Source organism: Catharus ustulatus, chromosome 11 (assembly GCF_009819885.2).
Source record: "Catharus ustulatus isolate bCatUst1 chromosome 11, bCatUst1.pri.v2, whole genome shotgun sequence".
NCBI lineage: Eukaryota > Metazoa > Chordata > Aves > Passeriformes > Turdidae > Catharus > Catharus ustulatus.
In genome coordinates this window covers 15,204,400-15,224,801 of record NC_046231.1, presented here as the reverse complement: position 1 = coordinate 15,224,801, position 20,402 = coordinate 15,204,400, and the positions used below count along the sequence as shown (strand labels likewise).

The following is a 20,402-nucleotide window of genomic DNA, read 5'->3' as shown; positions in this document are numbered from 1 at the left end:
GGGCTGAATGACAGCCAGGGTGCTGCTGCCAGACCAGGTGTGCCCTGCATTAGTGGTGACAAGGTGGGAATGGTGGGGCCAAGCAAGGCTGACTGCATCAGGCCAGGTGGCTGCCCCAAACAGCCTGGACATGAGTCCTGGGACAGCACCATGGCTCTCAGTGGGGTTGCCCAGCACAGCAGCAAAGTCACAAAGTGTCCTAAGGTCAAGGCCAGCACCCCCAGGCACTGCCTGCCATGCACAGGGCTGGGGTACCCCCCCAGTGTCCCACTCCTCCCTGCAGTGACATGAACCAGGGACAAGCGTGGTGCTTTCTAGAAAAAGTTTTACTGTCCATTGCAATATATTAATGATGCATATTTCAATAAAACAATTAAAAACCCCCACTTGCTTGGAAGGGGAGGCGAGGGGGCTCAGAGGGGCAGTGCCCAGCTTGAGTGGGTGCCACAGTGGGGCTCCCAGGGTCACGGGGGTGGGAGAGGGCAGCGGGCAGCCCCTCTCCACCCCTGCCCGCTGACCACATCATCACCCTGGAGTCCACATCCAGCCAGAACGAGCAAAAACCCGGCCGGCCACCGAGTGGCACAGGCCCCTGCAGCTATAGGGTGAGGAGGGTGCCATCCTCCCGCCCGCTGCCCCTGCCAGGGCTGCCGTCGTGGCTGCCGAGGGACTGCAGGGAGCCGCGCGAGCTGTGCGGGGACAGGCTCCGCTGGAGGGGTCCGTCCGCGGGGCCGCCGTTGGGGCAGCCCCCGGGGATGTAGTGGGACGCGCTGTCGCTCTCGATGACCAGGTCGCCCTCCTCGTCGCTCTCGGCCGTGCTGTAGTTGCTCAGGTACTGCGAGGCCGGGCTGGGGGTCTGCTGGCTGGGGGTGCTGTCCGTGGACATGCCGGAGCTGCCCGAGGCCTTGCTGCTGCGGATGACGTTGTTGCGCTGGTTGGCCGGCTTGACGGTGATGATGAGGTTGTGGCTGTTGGCCACCATCATGTCCGTCACTTGGTCCAGGGACTTGCCAGCCACATCGATGCCGTTCACCTCCAGGATCTCGTCGCTCACCGCCAGCAGCCCCGTGCTCTCGGCCAAGCCGCCCTTCACCAGGCGGGAGATGAAGATGCCGGGCACCTTCTCGACGCCCTGCGGGGCCACGCGCACGCTGACGCCGTCGCGGATGTAGAAGCCCAGCGGTTTGTCGGAGCCGTGCTTGTGCAGCCGCACGCGCCGGTGCGTCTCGGGCAGGATGTCCACGTCGATGATGGAGGAGATCTGGCGGAAATCCTGCGGCATCCCGATGAGGAGGTGAGGCTTGGCCCGGTAGTGTGCTGGGCGCAGCAGCCCTTTCTTCTTCCGCTGCAAGGAGTTGGAGGCGAAGACGCTGGCGTCAGACTCTGCTGTAGGGAGCAAGGGAGGACACAGGTCAGGCACTGCAGGGGATGTGGCCGCGTGGCCTTGGCCCCAGGTGCTGGGGCAGCAGTCAGCAGAAGGCCCTGCTCACAGGTCTCACCGGCTTTTCCTCCCCAGATCATCAGCCTGGCTTTCCCTGCAGCCTGTCTCTGCTGGGGCCCATCTCCTGGGATTACCCAGCGTACACAGGCACACAGGCCGGGATTAGTGGGATCGAGGCAGTGATTCAGCCTTAATCACACTTTAAGCCAAACTCTGCAGTTTAACACTAGAGCTGCCAGCCCTGATGGCCTGAGAGCTGCAGCCATGCCCCAGTTTGGGTCTGGGGAGAGAAAGACGCCCCACACATTTGTGCTATGGTGGCAGCCAACTCCCTTAGGGTGAGTCCAAGCCCAGGAGACACCACCAGAGTCCTCTGTGCCACCAGAGCAGGGCTATTGCTGGCATGAGTTGGTGATAGCCACCACTGTGTCCTGCAGAGCTCTGCCATTCCCAAGGACAGAGACTCCCCACATCCTGGAAATTCCTACCAGGGCTGCAGCATCCTCAGGGCCCCTGAATATCCCACACTGTAATTTGTGCCCATGTCTCTTATTCTACCATCAGGCACCTTCATGCAGGGTTTGACTCCCTCCTGGACCATGGCCTGGGGCTGCTCTGCGAGGCCCAGCTCCAGCCCATCATCCTTGGCCTCATCCACCAGGTGCTGGGGAGTATCCCCTGGCTCCTCTCTGGTTTCTCCCCATCTCTTTCCATGGGGGAGCCCAGATCTGGTTGCTCCATGGTCAGCACATTCCCCACAGTGTCCCCCACCAGCATCTGGACCCTTGCTCCAGCTGCAGGGCTGCTAGGGATGTCCCCAGGCCCAGGGGACATGGGATTTCTCCCTAGGCAAGCCAGCCTGCCAGGGCTCCTGGCTTATAAATATCTCCCTGCACACACAGCCTTTGCATATTTTTAGCTCGGGGAAGGGCGGCGGAGGCTTTCCCACAGCTATTTCAGCACACAGCTCCTCTCCAAGGGGCGCACAGTGGCTGGGCCAGGCAGGTCCAGCACGCCAAGGATGAGCCCGATGGTGGCCCTGGCAATGTCCCACACTGTCCCCTGCCCTTCCCATGAGCCGTGGCTCAGCCAAGGAGAGCCAGTGCCATTGTCCCAGCCGGGCTGCCCTGCAGGGATGGCTTCACCCAACGGGGTGATGGCACAGAGGGGAGCCCAGCTGCAGCCTTGCTCTTTGCCCTGCTGTGGCAGGACTGGCTGCTGCAGAGCCCACTGCCAGGAGCACACCGTGTGTGCACAGCTCCCTGCACCCGGCAGTGTGAGTGGCTCTGCAGCCACATTCCTCAGCGACCCAGACCGGTTCAACGACAGCCCAGCCTCGGGATGACCTGGATCCATTTTAAATTAGCTGTGATTCACCCAGGACTTGCTCCTGGCCTCTCTGCTCACCTCCCCGTGGTGCTGCCGGCCCTGTGGCCCCTCTCCTGCGGGCACAGCTGGGTGCTGGGGCTCCCTGGTACTGCCTGCTCACCTTCCTTATCATGCTGCCCATGAAGCCAGGCTCTGCCTGCTCCCTCTCCACACTGGGCTGTCTTGGCACAGTCAGCTGTGGGTCCCCACAGGCTCTTCCAGCAGCTCACAGGGTGGCTCTTGGGAGCAGGAGTGAGGCTCCCACAGCTGCCCTGGCACACCCACCCCTGCACTGGCTCTCCATGTCACAGCCTGGGTCCAAGCATTGGGCCAGGAGCAGGGGATGGTTCAGTGCTGGTAGGGACAGTCCCTGAGTGAACCAGGGCTCTGGATCACTGCTGCCAGCACCCACACCATGTGGCCACAGAGGAAATACATGTCCAGGGCATCCTACACCAGCCTGATGCAAAAGCCTGGGAAAACTGACACAGCAGCCAGGGCTGGCCACGAGCACCACCCCTCACCCAGAGACTTCATACCACTAACATGAGCTGGAAACACAGACTAGCTCTGGATGCTGTGCAGGGAAAACTGTGGCTCCAGGTCAGGCTCTGGCTCTGTGAACTGCTGACTGATGATGCTATGAAAGAGAAAACCTTGGTGCTGCTAAACTGATGGAAGGGGATGGGCTTGTTTTCCCTGCAAACAGGAGAAATACTCTGAGAGTTTGTCACTTGGAAGCTTCCATCTTTTCCAGGACGCTGCTATCAGGATGCTATCAGGTGTACCTGTGGGAACATGCCACTAAGGCAAGGGCAAGCCCCTGGTCTGCCAGGGAGTCACCAAGCCTCTTCCCAACACCAAAAAACCAGCAGCACCTGGCACCCTGAGAGCTCTGCCAAAATGATAGCTGTTGCTTCCTCAGGGCAGGGAGCTGGATGGGGCTGCTGGCACAGCGCTCACAAGTGTAACAGGGGTGTTATCTGGGAGCCCACGCAAGCTTGGATGCAGAACACGACTTCAGAGAGGTGAATTGCAAGGATCTGCCTTTGCTCACAGGGCGCACAGGGCTGGGCTGAGGCAGGTGCCCTCACCTTCCAGGGAGAGCCCATGTGGGTGCCACAGCCCTGGTAGGGTTCTGGCAGCCTCCCAGTGCCACCATCTCCACATCCACCCACCAAAGCAGTGGCTGGAGGGTGTGTGAGCAGCCATGCCCCTGCTGGCACAGTCCAAAGCTGGAACCAGCAGCACCGTGGGATGTGGCTCATCTCTTTTGGCAGGAGGACACATCCGGTGCCCTGCTTACCCTTCTTCTGGATGATGACCCTGAGGAGGGGGTTGGCAGAGGACAGGGCTTTGTGGTAGTTGTCGTCGTTGTTGATGGGCAGGAGGTCGCCGTGGATGTCGGTGTAGCCCAGGAGCACGTCCACCCGCGGGATCTGGTGCACTGTCTGCAGCAGCTGGTAGAAGTCCTGGAAGCTGCCGGCGCCGGAGCGCTTCATGGCAAAGCGGCGAAATTCAGCGTCGAACTGCAGAGGAGGAAGAGGAGGAAGAGGAAGAGGAGGAAGAGGGTGAGTTTGGGCAGGGCTGGCTCCGGCCGGCAGTACCGATGCAGGCAGGGCACCACACAGAGCTGCCCCAGGGCAGGCAGAGCTGCGGAGCCCGGCAGCACCAAGGCAGCAGCGCCAGTCAAGAAGAGCCCGTCCCAAAAACAAAGTAAAAGGGGCGAAGCCGTTTTTGTGCCCAAACACTGAAGTGATGGGGCAGAAAGACGGCCCCGCGGCAGAGGAAGGACCCTCTGGCCGTACCAGCAGCCGTGGCAGACTCCGTGCTGCCGGGAGGCCCTTCCCTGCGACACGGGCGCTGCTGTAGCACCTGGTGAGCAACAGCGCTAATTAATGCCTCCTTCCGTCACGACCGAGGGGAAGCCAATTAAGAACAGGCTGAGGAACACTGCGAGGATCGCGCTGCCCGCGGGGGTCACACCCCAGCTGTCGGGGCAGGCGGCGGCCACCAGGTCCTGGGAAGGAAGGCAACCTGCATCCGGCCGGGGGTCCCGAGCGGGCAGTGGCACAGCTGGGCGAGGGCACAGCTGGATAAGGGCATAGAAAGGGAGCGCACACATCTGGCTGAGCACAGGGATGGGTGGGTGGGCACAGGTGGATAATGGTGCATATCTGGGTGACGGCGCACATCTGGGCAAGGGTGTGCCAGGTGAGCACATATCTGGGTAAGCAGACACGTCTGGGGGAGACCACAACTGTGCGAACGCACAGTCATGCAGGTGTGCACATCTGGATGCACGGCAGGGGCTGGTTCCTTGCTGGGGGTGCACATCTGGCTGATGGCATGGCCGGGGATAAGCATGCCTTGGCGAGCACGCACATCTGGGCGAGTGCACATCTGGGCAAGGTGTGTCCCTGGGGTGACCGCACACCCGCACCGGCGGGGCCACCCCGCACACCGGAGCCGCCGGAACGGCGCACCGGCGCTCTGCGCATCTGGCGAGCGCTCCGGCGCGGCGTTCCCACGGCCGCACCGAGCGAGCCCGCGGCCCGGCAGAGCCCACGGTGGCGGGACGCCGCAGTCGCCGGGCCGGGCTGGGCTCGGGGAGGCTCCGGGCAGCGCCGCCGCAGCGCAGGGAGCGGAGCTCCCGCACGGCCTGGCTCCCGCGCCGCTCCCTGGTGCGCGGTGCCACCCCACGTGTGCTGCCCGACGCGGGGGCGACGCGCTCGGTCGTGACCCGGCGGAACCGGCACGGGCATCGGCATCAGCATCCCCGGCCCCGCTCCCGGCGGGCGCTTACCTTGCTCTTGACCTCGATGACGGGCTCGGCGGAGCGCGCCGGCGTGCGGTGGTGCTTGGCCATGGTGCGGGCCGGGCCGGGCCGCGGGGCCGCGCCGCCACCGCCGCTCCCGCGGCCACGGGGGATTTTCACCGGCCATGACGTCACCGGCGGGCCGGCCGGGCGCCGCCGCGCCATTGGCCCAGGCGGGGCGGGGGGCGGGGCCGGGCGGCTGCTGACAACGTCGCCGTGGTAACGGGGGTGGGGACGGGCGGGCGGCAGGACCCCATCCTCGTTATCAGCCTGTCCCCATCCCTGTCCCCATCCCTGTCCCCATCCCTGTCCCCTCCCCTGTCCCCTCCCCTGTCCCCTCCACGCCGGCCCCGTCTACCCGAGCACGGCACCGGGCGCCGCGCCGGTAATCTCGGGCATCCCATCGCTGTCAGGAACCTCATTAGCGACACATTAAACCCAACAGCGGCGCCTCTCTGGGGACACCGAGCTCCGGCACGCGGCCAGCATCCGCACGGAATCCCCGCCAATGTCACCGGTGGAAGCCTCGGCCGCGCCCGGGAATATCCCGGCGTTTCTCCATGCTGGCCGGGGGCTTCCCCTGCCACCGCTTTGGGGCCTTTGGCAGAGGCAACCCTGGCAGCAGGGGATGTTCTCCAGCTGTGCCCCTCGTTCCCCACCTCCTGGTTACCCGTCCGTTCTGGTTTTTCTCCCTGGTCTGGCAGGGAAGTTTCGTGCTGCCCCAGAGCAGTGTGGGCCAGGTGAGGTTCATTGTTTTGGGGGTGATTTGTTTTACTGAGCAGTGGAACAGCTGAGCGAGTGGAGGGAGACTGACCAAGTTCACCGGGTGTGCAGCAAAGCCTCGCCGTGCCCATCCCAGCACCAGGCTGCCAGGATCTGCAGCCAGAGCACATCTCCTTGGTGCTGCCAGGCTGTGTCCACAGGCCATGCCCATGGGATGTGTCTGTGGCAGAACTGGCTCTGCTCAGGCACACAAACACTCAGGGACAGCCAGAGAAGCCCTTCCCTGCAGACCCTGCAGCAGTGCAGCTCTGCCAGTGACACCAGAGCACACTGTGAGCTCCCTCCTGCCAGCACCAGGGTCACCAGCGCCAGCACCTGAACAACACCAAACTCTTGTTCACGGACTCTGAGGAATTTTGGAGCCAAAGGGACCATGACAGCAGCACCATGAAACAGTTTTTAAAGCCAGACACCTAATGAGCACAGTATTTCTGACAGAATAAAGGTATTGAACCAAGCCTGGAGAATCAGCTTGGCTTGGATTCTGCTGCCCTTTGATCCTTGCTCTATCCTGGCTCAGGGAGCAACCTTTGGACAAAATTGCATCACACGCTGGCATTCCCACAGCACCAGGCCTGCGTTAGCTGGTCTGTGGCACCTGGCAGGCTTATCCCCTCTTGTCCCCTCTGTCACTGTGTCTGGATGAGCAAAGGAGCACGCCAGGCTGTGAGACCGTGGGGCATCTCATGTGCTGGCAAATTCTCCTCCGGCTGTTCCTGCTGTGCCAAGTGATTGCCACACCATGAAAACCAGCTTGACCACAAACAGAGCTGTAAACTCATCAGCAACACCCCACTCAGCACCCCCTCCAGTTCTGGGGATGTTTTTTAAACAGAGTGATTGTGTTGAGGTCAGAGAGATAATCCTGATTTACACCGTGGTTAATATTTACACAGGCGACAAAAGGAGATGCAGCCCTTCATCTCCAATTTTGGTAGCTTGGAGTTAATTGTTCAGCAGGACAGTGGGGTGATGTGCTGGTCACACCTTCTTGTGCTGTGGCTCCTTATCTGCTGCCACAGAGAGAGCTGAGCTAAGCAGACAGTATCAGGGCAAGCGTTTGTTTTACCTCAGTCCCAGGAGCTCTGAATCAGCCTCTGGAACTGGAGCATGTGCTACCCGATGTCCAGATGTGTCCACTGAGTCCAGAACCAACAGTTCTTGGCTGCTGTGGGTGAGGGCAGTGAGGGCCTGGGGAATCCAGCACCCTCAGACGTGGAGGAGGTTTAGCACTCAGGTGCCTCAGAAGGTTGCTCCTCCAGCCCCTGCTCCTCCAAGCCAGGTCAGTGCTGGATTCAGGTAAGTTTGTTCAGTGAGCAGGTATTTTTCCCAGCAAGGTCTCAGAGAAGGAATGAGCAGAGAGCTCAGTTGAGTTCTGCCCCTCTTGTCTGTGATGAAGGAGAAGCACAGGAGTCTGAGCTCGAGGCAGGATCAGTGCTATGGCTACAGCTGCACAGCTGGTCCACAGGCCAGCAACAGCACAGGGAGTCCCAGAAAAAACACAGCGTCCAAGATCTTGGTTTCACTCCAACACCTGCACGGCCTTACCCTGTCCCTGCCACCCACGGAACTGTCTTGGTGCTCTGAGCAAAGGCTGCAACCAAGCGAGCAGCCAAGTCACCTTGACTTTGACAACAGCAAGGGTGGCCCTGGACAGTGTGTTTGTGTTTCCCCACTGCCAGTGGGAGCTGAGGGATGAGGATCATGATCTGTGCTGATGGAGCAAGAACAGCAAATAGCTCTGGCACTGTCTCCTTGGGTTGGTGGGACACAGAGCAGAGGCTGGGGAGGCAAAGCCCACTTGGGCATTGAGCCCTCCCAGGTTCAGCAAGGACAGAGCAGGCAGGAGTGCAGCACAGTGCTCGCTGTGGGATGCACATGGGAGAGAGGAATGGGCTCCGATGGAATTCTCCACCTTCGCAAGGACGTACCCTGGCAGCTGCCAGGTTCACCCGAGCAGACCCAGGCTCAGCTCATTTCTCGTGGTTTTGTTTTGTCGGCTCCCCCGGCAGCGCTGTCCCTCGGCTCGGCTCTTCCCCGGGGAGCCGCGGGGTGATGCATCCCCATGGCAGAGTGTGTTTTACCAGTTACAAAATCCAGTCTTGGCTGCAGACTCATCCGTGCCTTTGGGCAACAGGTCTGGCTGCCAAGGAATACTGAGCAGCTCCTGAAACACGCAGAGTAAATTCCTGGTGCTGAGATAAACCCGACGTCTCACGTTCCTACAGTTCTGTTTTGAAGGACGCGAAAACCCCCTCCTGGTGTATCAGGATCATTACCACCGGCCTTCCCAGCGCTGGATCGCATCTCACAGGAATGGGCATGAGGAGGAGCACTCAGAAACTGCTGGTTCACATTTTTATGGCTCTTTATTTTTTATGCTGGTAAAAATATAATTAATTATTAACTTTTCCCAGCATATCTGCGCACTTGTTTTGGCTCCACCCAGAAGTACGGTCTGTCCTGTACCCACAAAGCCCGCAGCAACCCTGCTGAGGTAGCTACACAGGTCGGGGAGAATAACCATGGGGGAAAAGGGGAATGTGTCACCTGGATGCAGCACGCACAGGGCTCCACACAGCGGGCGGAGGGGAGAGGGAAGGCGAACAAGGGATCCCTAAGAGCTGCGTTAGTGCCGGAGGTGGTGGGGCGGACGGAGGGATGGAGGGAGCGGTCCCAGCCCGGCCATGGCCTCCGCCCCTCAGGGCCCGGGCGGGGCGGGTCACGGTCACCGTGGTGACCGCATGGCCCCGCCCCTCACCCGGCACCGCCCAATCAGCGCCTCCGCTCCCTCACGGGTGCCGCACGCGGGGCTCCGTCCCATTGGCCCACGTGGCAGCCCCCGCCCCTGCCCCGATCGCGGCCAATCAGCCGCGGCCACCGCGGCCCTGCGGCGGGGCGGGCCCCTATAAAGGCCTCCCCGGGGAGGTTTTGCAATCGCCGCTCTCCTCGCGCTCGCCATGGAGGCTCCGCTGTCGCTGCTGGTCCGGAGCCCCGCGCAGCGGCACCGCGACCTCCGCCTCAGTGCCGAGCCTGCCTGGACCGTGCACCGGCTCAAGACCGAGCTGCGCCGGCTGCTGCCCGACGCGCCGGTGAGTGCGCGATCCCCGCTTCCCGCAGCCCCTCCGGGCGGGTCCCTGCGCGCAGCCCCGCCGGGTGGGTTGGTGGATGGGTGATGGGGGCCGTGTCCCCGCGGAGCAGCGGCGGCCGCTGCCGTGGGGCTCTCGGGGGGCTCCGGGAGCGGTGCCTGCCCCGTGGAGTGTCCGGGTCCCGGTTGCGTCAGCCGCGCTTGGGCTATTTCGGGCCGGGTTTGCGGCCCGGTTAATCATTAAGCGGCCTGCCGGGACGGCGCGTCCTGCAGGTGTGCGGGCACGTCAGAGCGGCTGGCAGCGGGGAGAGCGGCCGGCACCGCGCCCGGCCGGGCGGAGCGGGCCCTGCCCGGGCCTTGGGGCGTTCCCGTTGCACGGCGGGCACAGCGCTGTGTGTGTGCGGCGGGGCTGTGGGCTCGGTGCACCAGTGTGGTTCCCCCCGGGCCGCAGAGCACGGGGGCTGACACGAGAGCAGCTGTGCTCCGTGTCCTCCTGCTCCTGCCGGAGGGAGTGTGGCCTTCATAGACTCAGTAAACTTGGAAACGACCTCCGGGTTCATCAAGTTCAACCTTCGACCAAATGCCACGCTATGAAATGTCATGTCTATACTCCATTTTTTAACTGTTTCAGGGCTAGCGACTCCATTTCCCAGGGTAACCCACTTCAATGCTTACCCATTCCTTCAGTGGATAAATTTTTCACAATATCCAGCTGGAGACTGCCCTGCAAACTTAAGGCTGTTTCCCCTCCTCCTGTCACTAGTTTCCTGGGAAGATTCCCATGCTTTTGTCATTCTTTCCCTGGGGTGTGGTGGTTACCCAAACAGGCTCCATGTGCTTCCACAGCTGCTGTGGGACAGCTCCCGATGAGGAGCTGCTGGCTCCCCTTGGATGGGGTGCAACAGATTTACTTGGCACCACCTGGGGTGCTGATCGGATCACATGGAACTCCAAACTTCTGTTTTTAAGAAACACAAATGTTTTTGTTGAGACTGTAAACGATAGAGCATGTAACTGAGTTCTCTGCCCAAGGGACTTTGGATTCTTATGCAGGTTTGCATCTTGATAATATCCCACTTGGGCATTCAGTTCTTGTAACTTCAGCTGAATTTAGATGTGAACAATTCCCTCTGCACCTTAGTATGTGGGATGCTCCAAGCTCCCTGCCTCTCTCCACCAGCTGTGTTGGTTAATGCTTGGCAGAGCAAGTAATCCTATTCTTTGTTTTCTTTCTTCAAAGCCTGAAGAGAACCAAAAGCTGATTTATTCTGGGAAGCTGCTGCTTGATCACCACTGCCTGGGAGAATTGTTGCCAAAGGTATAAAAAATTACCTTTTGTGATGTGCTGAAATACATCCAGAGAAGGGATTGTTTTAACAACTCTTCCCTTATATTTCAGCATGGGGAGCTGCATGCTCTTCATTTGGTATACAACTTCAAGACTCCTGCCAATATGCAAGAAACCAAATCAGAGGTAATTAGACTTAAGTTAACTCTGAATCTTGGGCTTGTAACTGAAAACAAGACATGTTGGATGAACAATTTAAAGTTCCCTGTTACTGCAGGTTTTCCCTATTAGTGCAACAGCAGTATCTGTGATCATTTGGGAATGTAAGAATTTGGATTAAGCTGAGTAGAAAAACAATTGCAATTCATGAGTAAAGATTCTCATGACATATCTTAAGAAAGATCTATTTGTGATGTGATGTACTGCTCAGGAGAGAAATGCTTTCTGGTGGATTCAGTTTTATTAAATAGACTGTGACTTGCTATGTCCCAGGCACATTTGAGAGCTGGAGCTTGTGGTCAGGAGAGAAGCAGAGGGAAGTGGTTCTGGGCTGTGTGGGGAGGGAAGGAGGCTGAGAACTGCAGACACTTCAACTGCTCCCATTAATGACTCATCTTTGGCTTCCTCTCTGCAGGCTCAGCCCTAGTGCTTGAGCTCTAGGGGCTGGTCTCAAGTACAAATAGCCAAAACACATTTTTTCTGTCAAGTGGCTGAGGAAAGGTTTCTAGAGATGTGTTCCTGTTGTCCATTAAAGGCACTGTGAGTTAACCCTACACATGCCTAGTGGTTGTTAGATGTGAGCCAGCTTTGGCTGGTTGTTAGATGAATCACCATAGGACAGCTCTTGAACTCCATGTACAGCAGTTTGTGCAAGCAGTACAAAGCCAAAGTGTCTTTTGTATTTTTATAACCAGATGGACACTGAATCTGTGTAAGTAACAAATATAGTATAGGTCTTGTGAAAGGGAAGAGTAGCATCAAATCAGTTTTGCATCCCAGGAATTTGGCTCCATGAGCTTTAAAATACTGATAGAGGTATTTGTGATGTGGTGCCCAGGAGCAGGGGCAGCACTGAGAGGTGCTGTGCAGGAGTAGGCCTTAAAACAGGGCTGTACTTTATGGGGTCAGCCTTTTTGCATAAAGGGTGTGTGGTGTCCTGAGTAAACCTCACTGGCTGCACTGCTGCCTGCAGGTTAAAGCTGATCAGCCCAAGTTACCCTCAGAAGCCAGGCAGGAATCAGATGTGTCTTCCTCAAATGGTGGAACATTGAGGAACTCTTCAGGTGTCCACTCTTCAGCAGAAGCCAGCAATGGGTAAATACAATTTTATGTACATCTTTAAGATTTTTAGGATGGTATATTTGTGTTGAATTCCAGCTCCTTATGCCACATGTACTGTCATAAGTCTGTAGAACATGGCCAAATACAGCAAGGCTTTATATAAAACCTTTGGTGGACATGCAGTAGTTTGAATTGGAAGGGACCTTTAAAGGCTGTCTAGTCCAGCCCTCTGCCATGAGGGACACCTTCCACTAGATCAGGTTGGTCTGTCCAACCTAGCCTTGAACACTTCCAAGGATGTGGCATCTAAAGGAAAATGCACTGCTCTGATTATTAGGAAGAAAATATTTCCTTTGTTCATGTGGGTAGAGGTGTCTAGAAGGAAGAATTAATTTTGTATTTGGGTACACAAATTGGCAGAAGCTATTTGCATTGTTCTATAATAAATTGTTCTTGCTGTTAGTCCAGTGTTTGCTAATGAATGTGTTTAAATTTTGACCAAGGCTGGAGACAAGTCAGCATCCCTTCCAGAGTGTGGCTCCTGGCTTCTCTGCTTACACAACCTACAGCATGCTTCAGATGTCCTGGTTCCAGCAGATCTATGCAAGACAGTATTACATGCAATAGTAAGTGTTCTATTCTGAGCTGCCTGTAGGAAGTAGAAAGTGCAATTCTAGAAATTTGAGCACTCGTGGCAATTCTTCCTCTTTCGATGGTGCTTGGAGACTTTTTCCTTGTGACTTGTGCTGAGTGTTGTGGGAATGTACCCCTGACTGTGCTGCTCTGTTGCTGTTCAGGCCAGTGGTTCTGAATCTTGCCCATTGCCTGTCTGACTCTTGATTGGGAGGGCAGGTGTCTCTGGAGTAAATCTGATCCTGCTGATGAGTCTTTGCTTTTTTTGACTGCTCAAAGTGCACACAGCATTGCATCACACATCTGTGACAGGTCAAGCTGAAATTTGCAGAAGGCTTTTAGACTATCTGCAGGTTGCTCTAAATTGTTTTTGTGAAATATTGACATTACTGTTGATAAAGGGGAGGGTGCCTGGTTTGATTTGTTGAAATCACTTTATGGTTGTTATGTGTAGGACTAAAACTTGATTTAAATGTTTCTGTAGCCTCTAAACTTGATGCTTTGTACTTGCATGTGACGTGAGTATGGTTAAAGGTGGACAGATATTCACACATCAGGAGCTGTGGGAAGTGTGATAGGGTTTGAACAAAGCCTCATTTGTACTTTGTTCTCTGGTTCCAGCTTGGCTTCTACTGCTGCGTCTGCTGACCCATCCCACGCACGGCACTCTCAGGAGATACCAGTGGCACCAGTGACACCTCCAGCTCCTCTCCCAGACCCATTTCCTGCCCAAAACCAGCCTGGAAACCAGAATGTTGCTGCTCAGGTTAATGCAGTGGCTGATCAGAACTTGAGGATGAATGCCCAAGGGGGACCTCTCATGGAGGAAGATGAGGAGGGTGGCAACCGAGACTGGTTGGACTGGCTCTACTCAGCAACACTGTTATATGTTTTTGTCAACATGGTCTATTTCTACTCCAGTATCAGCAGACTCCTCCTCGTCATGGGTGGCACTGTTCTCATGTATCTGTAAGTGTGTGGTGTTAATACTTCCTCTTCAGAAGGGTTTCACTGAAGTACTGAGTTCTGTGCTGTGCTCAGCCTCTTCCTGTTGAGCTTCATAGGTCTCTTGAACCTGGAAAGAGCAAACTGCTCCTCTATATTCTGTGTAACTCAACATTTAGGGAAAAAGATAATTAAGCCTATGTCTGGATCAAGTGAATGATGTGGCTGATCTCACTGGGGTTCTGCAGTTTCTAGTGTGGCTTTCTATTTCAGGAAACTGCTTGAAGCCAAAGTAGCCCCTGTTGTAAAGCTCAACAACTCAGCAGCACAGAGCAGACAGACCTATAGGTTCAGTGTAGAAAATTGCACCTTCTTGTTGGGAAATAAGTGGTTCAGGTCTGGGAAAAGGGTCTCACACTTGGCTGTTTCAGTTTTGGCATCCATGCAGTTTTCTGCTGTGTTGCCCCTCTGGAGAGCAGACCAGTCTGAACTGAACAGAGTGTCCTGAACTGCCTTTGAACTTCTCAGGGTGGGGGAATATAATTAGGGTGAAAACACAGATTATAATGGACCCTCAGCTGCTGTACTCAGGGTGTCTTATCTGATATAATCTTCCTCCAAAATTCTTTGATCACCTGTGGAACAAGTGATGTAGGTGTCTGAATTGTAGGTCTAGGAGTTAAAAGTGGAGCAACTTTTCCAAATTCTGTGTAGACTTGAAGAGCTGAAGGTTAATTGTTCCACTGAAAGTCCTTGAATGTTACTGTTGAGGGTTGCCAGCAGCTCTGAGCAGTCAAATGTTGTGCAACAGGATGAGTAATGTTGAAACAGCATTAATTAATTAATGAATCTGTTGCCTTCCCCAGGCACCATGCTGGATGGTTCCCATTTAGACGAAGACCAGCTCAGCCCTTCCCAGGCAATGTTCCTCCTCAAGCTGCTCTAAACCAGGACCAGAACAATAACTTTCAGGTATTTCCTTGTTATGTTTTTAAACCATGAAACACTGATATTTTGCTTTTGATTTAATAGAAAAAAATTTTTAAACTTCTGTCAGACACTATCATAGGAGAAAAATTGCCACCTGAGTCTTCCATACTAAAATATTTCAGGATGAATGTTCTTTCAGCTACTTCTGTCCTTTAGGAAGTTATAATGAGAAGTGGTCTGTCACAGGCTGGAATTGAGGGCAGGGTTCAGGCTGCATCTATGTAGGATTTGGGAATATAAGCAGTTTGAGTCTTTCATTTCAAACTGACAGTTCTGATGTCAATGAAAGTTAATTAGCTGTAAATACATAATTGACCTGATCTGGTGTTTGATGTCTGTTCTGATCAGTGTTTCTGGACACCAGTGTGAGTTAACCAGTGTGCAGCTTGGGTTTTAGGCTTTGTATCTGGGGCTACTTGAAAAAATTAATATTCAAACAATGACATTTTGGCAACAAAAACAGTTTGATGCCTGATTTTTTTTTTTTCAAATCCATTTCTGAAATTCTCCTTTACCAAATATCCTTTATTTTGGCAGGGGGAAAATGGAGACAGAACAGATGAGTCTGAGACACCTCCTGATGAGGAACAGGCTTTCCAAGAACTGCAGCAGGCCAACCCTTCCCTCATGAGCACGGTGTGGGTTTTTTTCAAGACTTTCTTTGCATCCCTCCTTCCAGAAGGGCCTGGACTGACCCGCAACTGATCTGTCACCAATCTGCCTGTCTGAAACTGCAGTGGACACCTGAGAGAATTGGATACCAGCTCCAGGCATGGAGAGGGATGGCACTTCTCTGGCTTTCCAAGCAAATAAAGCTGCAAGAAGCCTTACATCATTAGAGCCCAGAGACTGAGATGCTTGTCCTCATTCCAAAGAACTTTGTTCCATAGCATTTATTAGGAACCTGTGTAGAGGCTTGGCATTGTGGACTTGTGCACTTAAGGCACAAGCTCTGAGTGGGTGTGCAAAAATATTAGGGAAGCAAATTGCTGCTTCTGTGCAATGTGATTCCTGTTGGAATGTTTCAAATGCTATTTTAATTACACTGAGTGTAGGATCTCAAACAAAAAATTGCTAGATATGCATTAGCAGATTTTTAGGAAAAATCTGTTGTTAAATTGCTTCAACAATATTTTAATTTCTCTTTGTAAATATTTCCCTATGAAGAATGTATTGCGCAATCTTTTTGTTGGACAAAGTGGAGGACTGAAAGATCGTGATGTGGATAAGAAGTTACCTCAGTGGAGCTGCAGACTAAATTTCATGTTACTGAATTCAGATAGTTCAAGATGTAGTTCCCCCTGCCCTTCCTTCTTCCCCTTTGCCCTGCTGCCAGATCATGGGGGAAGAGTAAGTGTGTTCAGGTCTAAATATATTTTGTAAAAACTTAAGCAGAATGTAAATTCACACTGCTTTTGGATGCAAAGTTAAAGCAGTCTAATTCCTGTATTCAACTTTGCATTCTCACTCCAGTGCAACTCCTCTTGTATTACTTCATTGTGTTCCCTTTAATTTCTGATATGGTTAAGGGCTGTTATTGCAATAAAATTTGCAGGCATTTATATCCCCATTTGTATATATTCTCTACAGCAATCAGAAGGCTGCCTGTGCAAAGCACAGGGTGTTTTCTTGCCTGGCTTTTATTGAAAAGTTGTGATGAGGGAGTTGGGATATGAGGGGAAAAGGATCTTAACTCAGTTCCTGGCCCAGCTGTGTTCTTCAGCAGCCTCCAGCAGATCAAGTGCCTTGATTAGCTTGGGGTTTGTTTGCTTATGGAAAGCTGGTAACAGAAAGGCCATGGACATCTTGAAATGAGTAATTCTGTAGGTATTTGCAAAGTCGGGCTCCTTGAAGCCTGCCTGAGACTCATGGTGGATTGCAACACACTGTCCTGGTTTAGGATTGAATTTGGCTTGGAATGTGCTGTCCAGGAACAGCTGCCACTCCAGGAATTGTCACTCTTCCTCTGCTGCCTGCCCTTGGCAGGACAGTTTGAGGAGTGTTGGCAGGGCCAGCATCAGCTGGGACAAGCAGCTGTAGCAGGTAATGCTTGGTCTTGCCATGTCAGGTCAGACTAATGTTGGGCATGGTTTGTTGGTGTTACCTGTGGAAGCCGCTTAATCCTGGTGCTGTTTTTGATCTGAGCAAGTTATTTTCCAGGCTTGTTTTTCTACCATATCTTCAGTTTGCTAGAGACTTGGAGGAGGGGTAGGACAGTGGTAAAATAATTTTTAAGTATTTGAAATGAAATAATTTGAGAGGAAGTTTTGTTACCCAGATCTATCCTGTATAAGCCTTTGAGGATGTTCCTGGAGGATGTGCCCACTCTTTCTTGCCTTGCTCATGGTCTGGAATTGCATCCCCAGGCTTTTACACCCTCCCAGTGTGTGTCCCTGTGGCAGGCACAGGGTGGGTGCCAGGTGACAGCTATTCCCCCACCCTGGACACAGCTCCCATGGCAGCTGCACCTCGAGCTGCTGCACTGGGCACGTTCCACATCAAGGCTGCTTTGTGGATTGTGGATTTTTCTCCCTCAGGGTGTAGCAAACCTTCACTCAGGTGTCTTGGCAAAGTGCCTTCATCCACTGAGCTGTGCCTGTGCTTTTTTTAGCAGGGGAGAGCTGTTCCTGGCAGCCAGAAATAAACTGGTTTGGTATGGCTAAGATGAGTACATAGTGCTGGATTACTTGTGAAATCTCTAATCTGAAAATTTATCAGACAGCAAAACATCTGTTGTCTTGCAGCTTTTGCTGTTCCCAGGAGCAGGCAGGTGGGTTTAAAACTAGCTGAGAAACAAATGAAGTGTAGCTAATTCCACTGCAGAGATACAGTGAGAGTCCTGGGCCTTAGAGAACATTTCCTTGATGGTTCTGTGAAATGCATAACCTCTGCCATTGGGGTGGAGGGGAGCAGGGGACACACAATGTGGAAGTAAATCCTGTGTAATCCTGCAGAGGCAGCTGCCAATGGAGCACTGGGATGTGAGGGAACAGTGCCTGGCTGAGGGCTCCAGCACCTGTGACTGAGCCAGCCTGGTGTTCTGTGGAGTTGGGAGTCTGGGGTGCCCCAACCCTGCCACAGGATCCCTGAGACCCTGGGAGCAAGCAGAGATGACTGAGGCAGCTCAGCTTGGAGGGATGTCAGTGTAAACAGTGAGGTGTGTGAGGAGGGAGGGCAAGGAAAGGGACACAGCCTGGATGCCTTGAAAATGAGGGAATCCAGGTTAAATAAGGCAAACAGGAGATTTGAATCTTCCAGAGCAAAGACTGTTCCTTCTGCTGGGACAGAAGCTGAGAGACCAGAAGGTGCCTTGAGGTTTGTGGGTTTAGGAGCCTGGGTTTGCTTTGGCTCACACTTCAAGCTCCGATTCTGCTGCTGGTTCAGCTCCTCTGCATGCTTGAGAGCTGCAGCAGCCGACCTGTTAAGCTGTTTGTGTGGGGCTCCTGAGAGCAGGCAGGCTGTGGCAGTGAGAGTCCTCTGAAGCTCCACAGGGTGGCAAAGTGAGCAGCAGGATAAAGCCAGTTCCTCTGCTGCTCTGTCCCCTGAGGCACTCTGGCAGCTGCTCCTCGTTGAGAGCAGTTGTCTGTCCCCACTGAGAAATGAGTTTGGAAAAAATGTCCAATCTGTTTTTCTCAGGCACCTTTGTTCTTGTTGTGGGAGCTCCTAACAGGCTGCTTGCTTGGGAACCACTCAAGTCCTGTTTGAGGATGGATAGGGCCCTGTCCTCAGCTCCTGGAACTTAAATCTCATGAGAAAGATGTTGCTGCTGAGCAGATGTGCTGGTGATGTTTGTTTGTGTGTGGTTTCCCCTTTTCTCTTAAGAGCTGTTTCATTTATGCACTGACTTGCCTGTTGTCCCTGTTCTCAGCAGCCAGGGACATCCCAACAGCTGTACAAGTGTTAAACCTCCCCCTGCTCTTTGTCCTGTGGTCCATTTCTAGCTGCTGGGGTTTGCAGAGCAGTGCACACAAACTGAGTCTGCTCAGAGGCCATCCCAGCTACTCCCCACTGTGTTACCAAACCTGCCACCTGCATCTTCATCTCCTCCCTCCAACCCTTCTGCTGCACATGGATAGCTCTTGAAGTGCCTGCTGGTGTTCAATGTGGTGTGAATTTCATTTGGAGTGATATCATGGGGGTGACCCAGTTCTGGTGTGACAGCCCCTCACAAGCCTGCAGTGAGAGGTCAGTTCATGCTCAGCTGCCTGCCTGGGAGGGTTGCACAAATCCTGGGAAATGTTGCTTCTGGGGTCATGCCTTGTGTCTGTTCAGTGGCCTGTGCTGCAGAAGAATGTCCCCAGTTTCTTACAGTAGCACTGAAAGTTGTATTTTCTGCTCTTTCAATCTGGATTTGCCAGTGCAGGGTCAGTGCCACAGAAATGCAGCTGCTGCACTTCAGCTCCAGCCCAGCTGTCCTGGGCACCCTCAGCTGTGAAAAGCCTGGGCTGACTTAGGGCCATCTGTGTGTGCCTGCTTATTTCTACTCTTTAGAGGTTGTTTTGGATGATACCGGTACAGAAGAGAAGAAATTGAGTTCAGGAGAATTTGGAGTTGCAATGGGAGAGCACACCCCTGGGGTCAGGACATCACCCAAGGAGACTCCTTGAGGTTGAGAGCCCTCACTTTATCATGGGATGGTGGATTCCAGGTTACTCCTGCTTTCTAAAATTTTGAGAGTAACTCGGGTAACACCAATTTCATTTAGCATCACAAATCTGTATTCAAATATCGCATAGCTTTAATTGATTTAACTAGTGTTTAAATAAATCTTATTTGAATATTACTTGTCTCAGTTTTATAACCCCCTAGGACAGAAGGGAGCAGGGTCCTTGGGCTGACCCTGCTGCCATCCCAGGGCTGTGTGAGTGCTGGCAGTGCTGCTGGAGCCCATCCTGCTGACAGGGGCAGCCAGAGCACCTGGAAGGCTCTCTCAGGAAGCATCTGCAGGGTAACACCAAATGTTTTAGTCAATGCAGCACAAAGATTAATGGCACTGTGATGTACCTCTGCCCTGGACAATGTGGGGAAAAACAAGCCTGGTTACAGGGCAGTCCACAGCAAGGTGGTGAGTGCATGTGTGCATGTACAGCCTTCAGATAAAGCCTTACACAGCAAATATTTATCAAAACATCTTCCAGCATCCCCTTTACAGCTTTTTAACTTTTCTTTGGGGGTTTCAAGCCTGCCCTGCCTCCTGCTAACCAAAATTAACCTTTCCTTAGGCTTTTAAATCTGACCTGACTTGTCCTAGCCTGACCTTGCCCTGGGAGGGGGGTGGGCTGTGCTGTCCCTGCTGTCCTGGCCTCTGCCTGGTTACTCCAGGACAAGGATGCTCACAGCATCTCTGTGTTCCACATGCTTTTCCTATTGTAGGCAGAAAGTCTCCAGCCTTCCTGTTCCACTGGAGGTCAATGCCCGGCAGTTCCCTGTTCTCCTTTTCTCTGAGCTGACAGCAGGCTCTGCAGAGCAGTGCTGGGGCAGGGGAGCTGTGAATGCATGGATCCACAATGGGTCTGGGGTCTTGGATTTCCAGCATTTATCTACCCCAGTGACAAATATCCCTGTATCAAAATGCCAGTTTCCCTTTCTCCATGCTGATGTGCATTGCTGCCCTGGGCAAAGAAGTGGTTGTGGCCTGCAGGATTCCCTTTATGGCAGGTGTTGGCCACTGTGCCCACATCCCCTGAACTGAGAGGATAGAAAATAGAGCTGTTGGATGGTTAAATCCTCTTGAATTCCAATCCTTTTGTAACGTGCCCGTGCTGTG

General features: G+C 53.9%; 2 protein-coding genes across 3 annotated transcripts; one reads left to right on the top strand and one right to left on the bottom strand.

Moving 5' to 3' along the window:
- Positions 1–308: 308 nt before the first annotated feature.
- On the bottom strand, positions 309–5,696 carry LOC117001285 (partitioning defective 6 homolog alpha-like). 2 transcript variants are annotated; one of them, XM_033069483.1, is made up of 3 exons: positions 5,616–5,696; positions 4,116–4,338; positions 309–1,386 (listed from the first exon to the last, which is right to left on the bottom strand). In XM_033069483.1, exons 1-3 carry the CDS (start codon positions 5,676–5,678, stop codon positions 599–601), a joined length of 1,074 nt encoding a protein of 357 aa, XP_032925374.1. In that variant the 5' UTR covers positions 5,679–5,696; the 3' UTR covers positions 309–598. The 2 variants fall into 2 exon arrangements, with proteins under 2 accessions (XP_032925374.1, XP_032925375.1); XM_033069484.1 differs by having other exon boundaries at positions 309–1,383.
- A 3,648-nt stretch (positions 5,697–9,344) lies between these two features.
- Positions 9,345–16,199, top strand: HERPUD1 (homocysteine inducible ER protein with ubiquitin like domain 1). Its single transcript, XM_033070156.2, has 8 exons — positions 9,345–9,502; positions 10,739–10,816; positions 10,898–10,972; positions 11,979–12,100; positions 12,571–12,693; positions 13,322–13,669; positions 14,512–14,617; positions 15,173–16,199. Exons 1-8 carry the CDS (start codon positions 9,371–9,373, stop codon positions 15,338–15,340), a joined length of 1,152 nt encoding a protein of 383 aa, XP_032926047.1. The 5' UTR covers positions 9,345–9,370; the 3' UTR covers positions 15,341–16,199.
- The last annotated feature ends 4,203 nt before the right edge of the window (positions 16,200–20,402 follow it).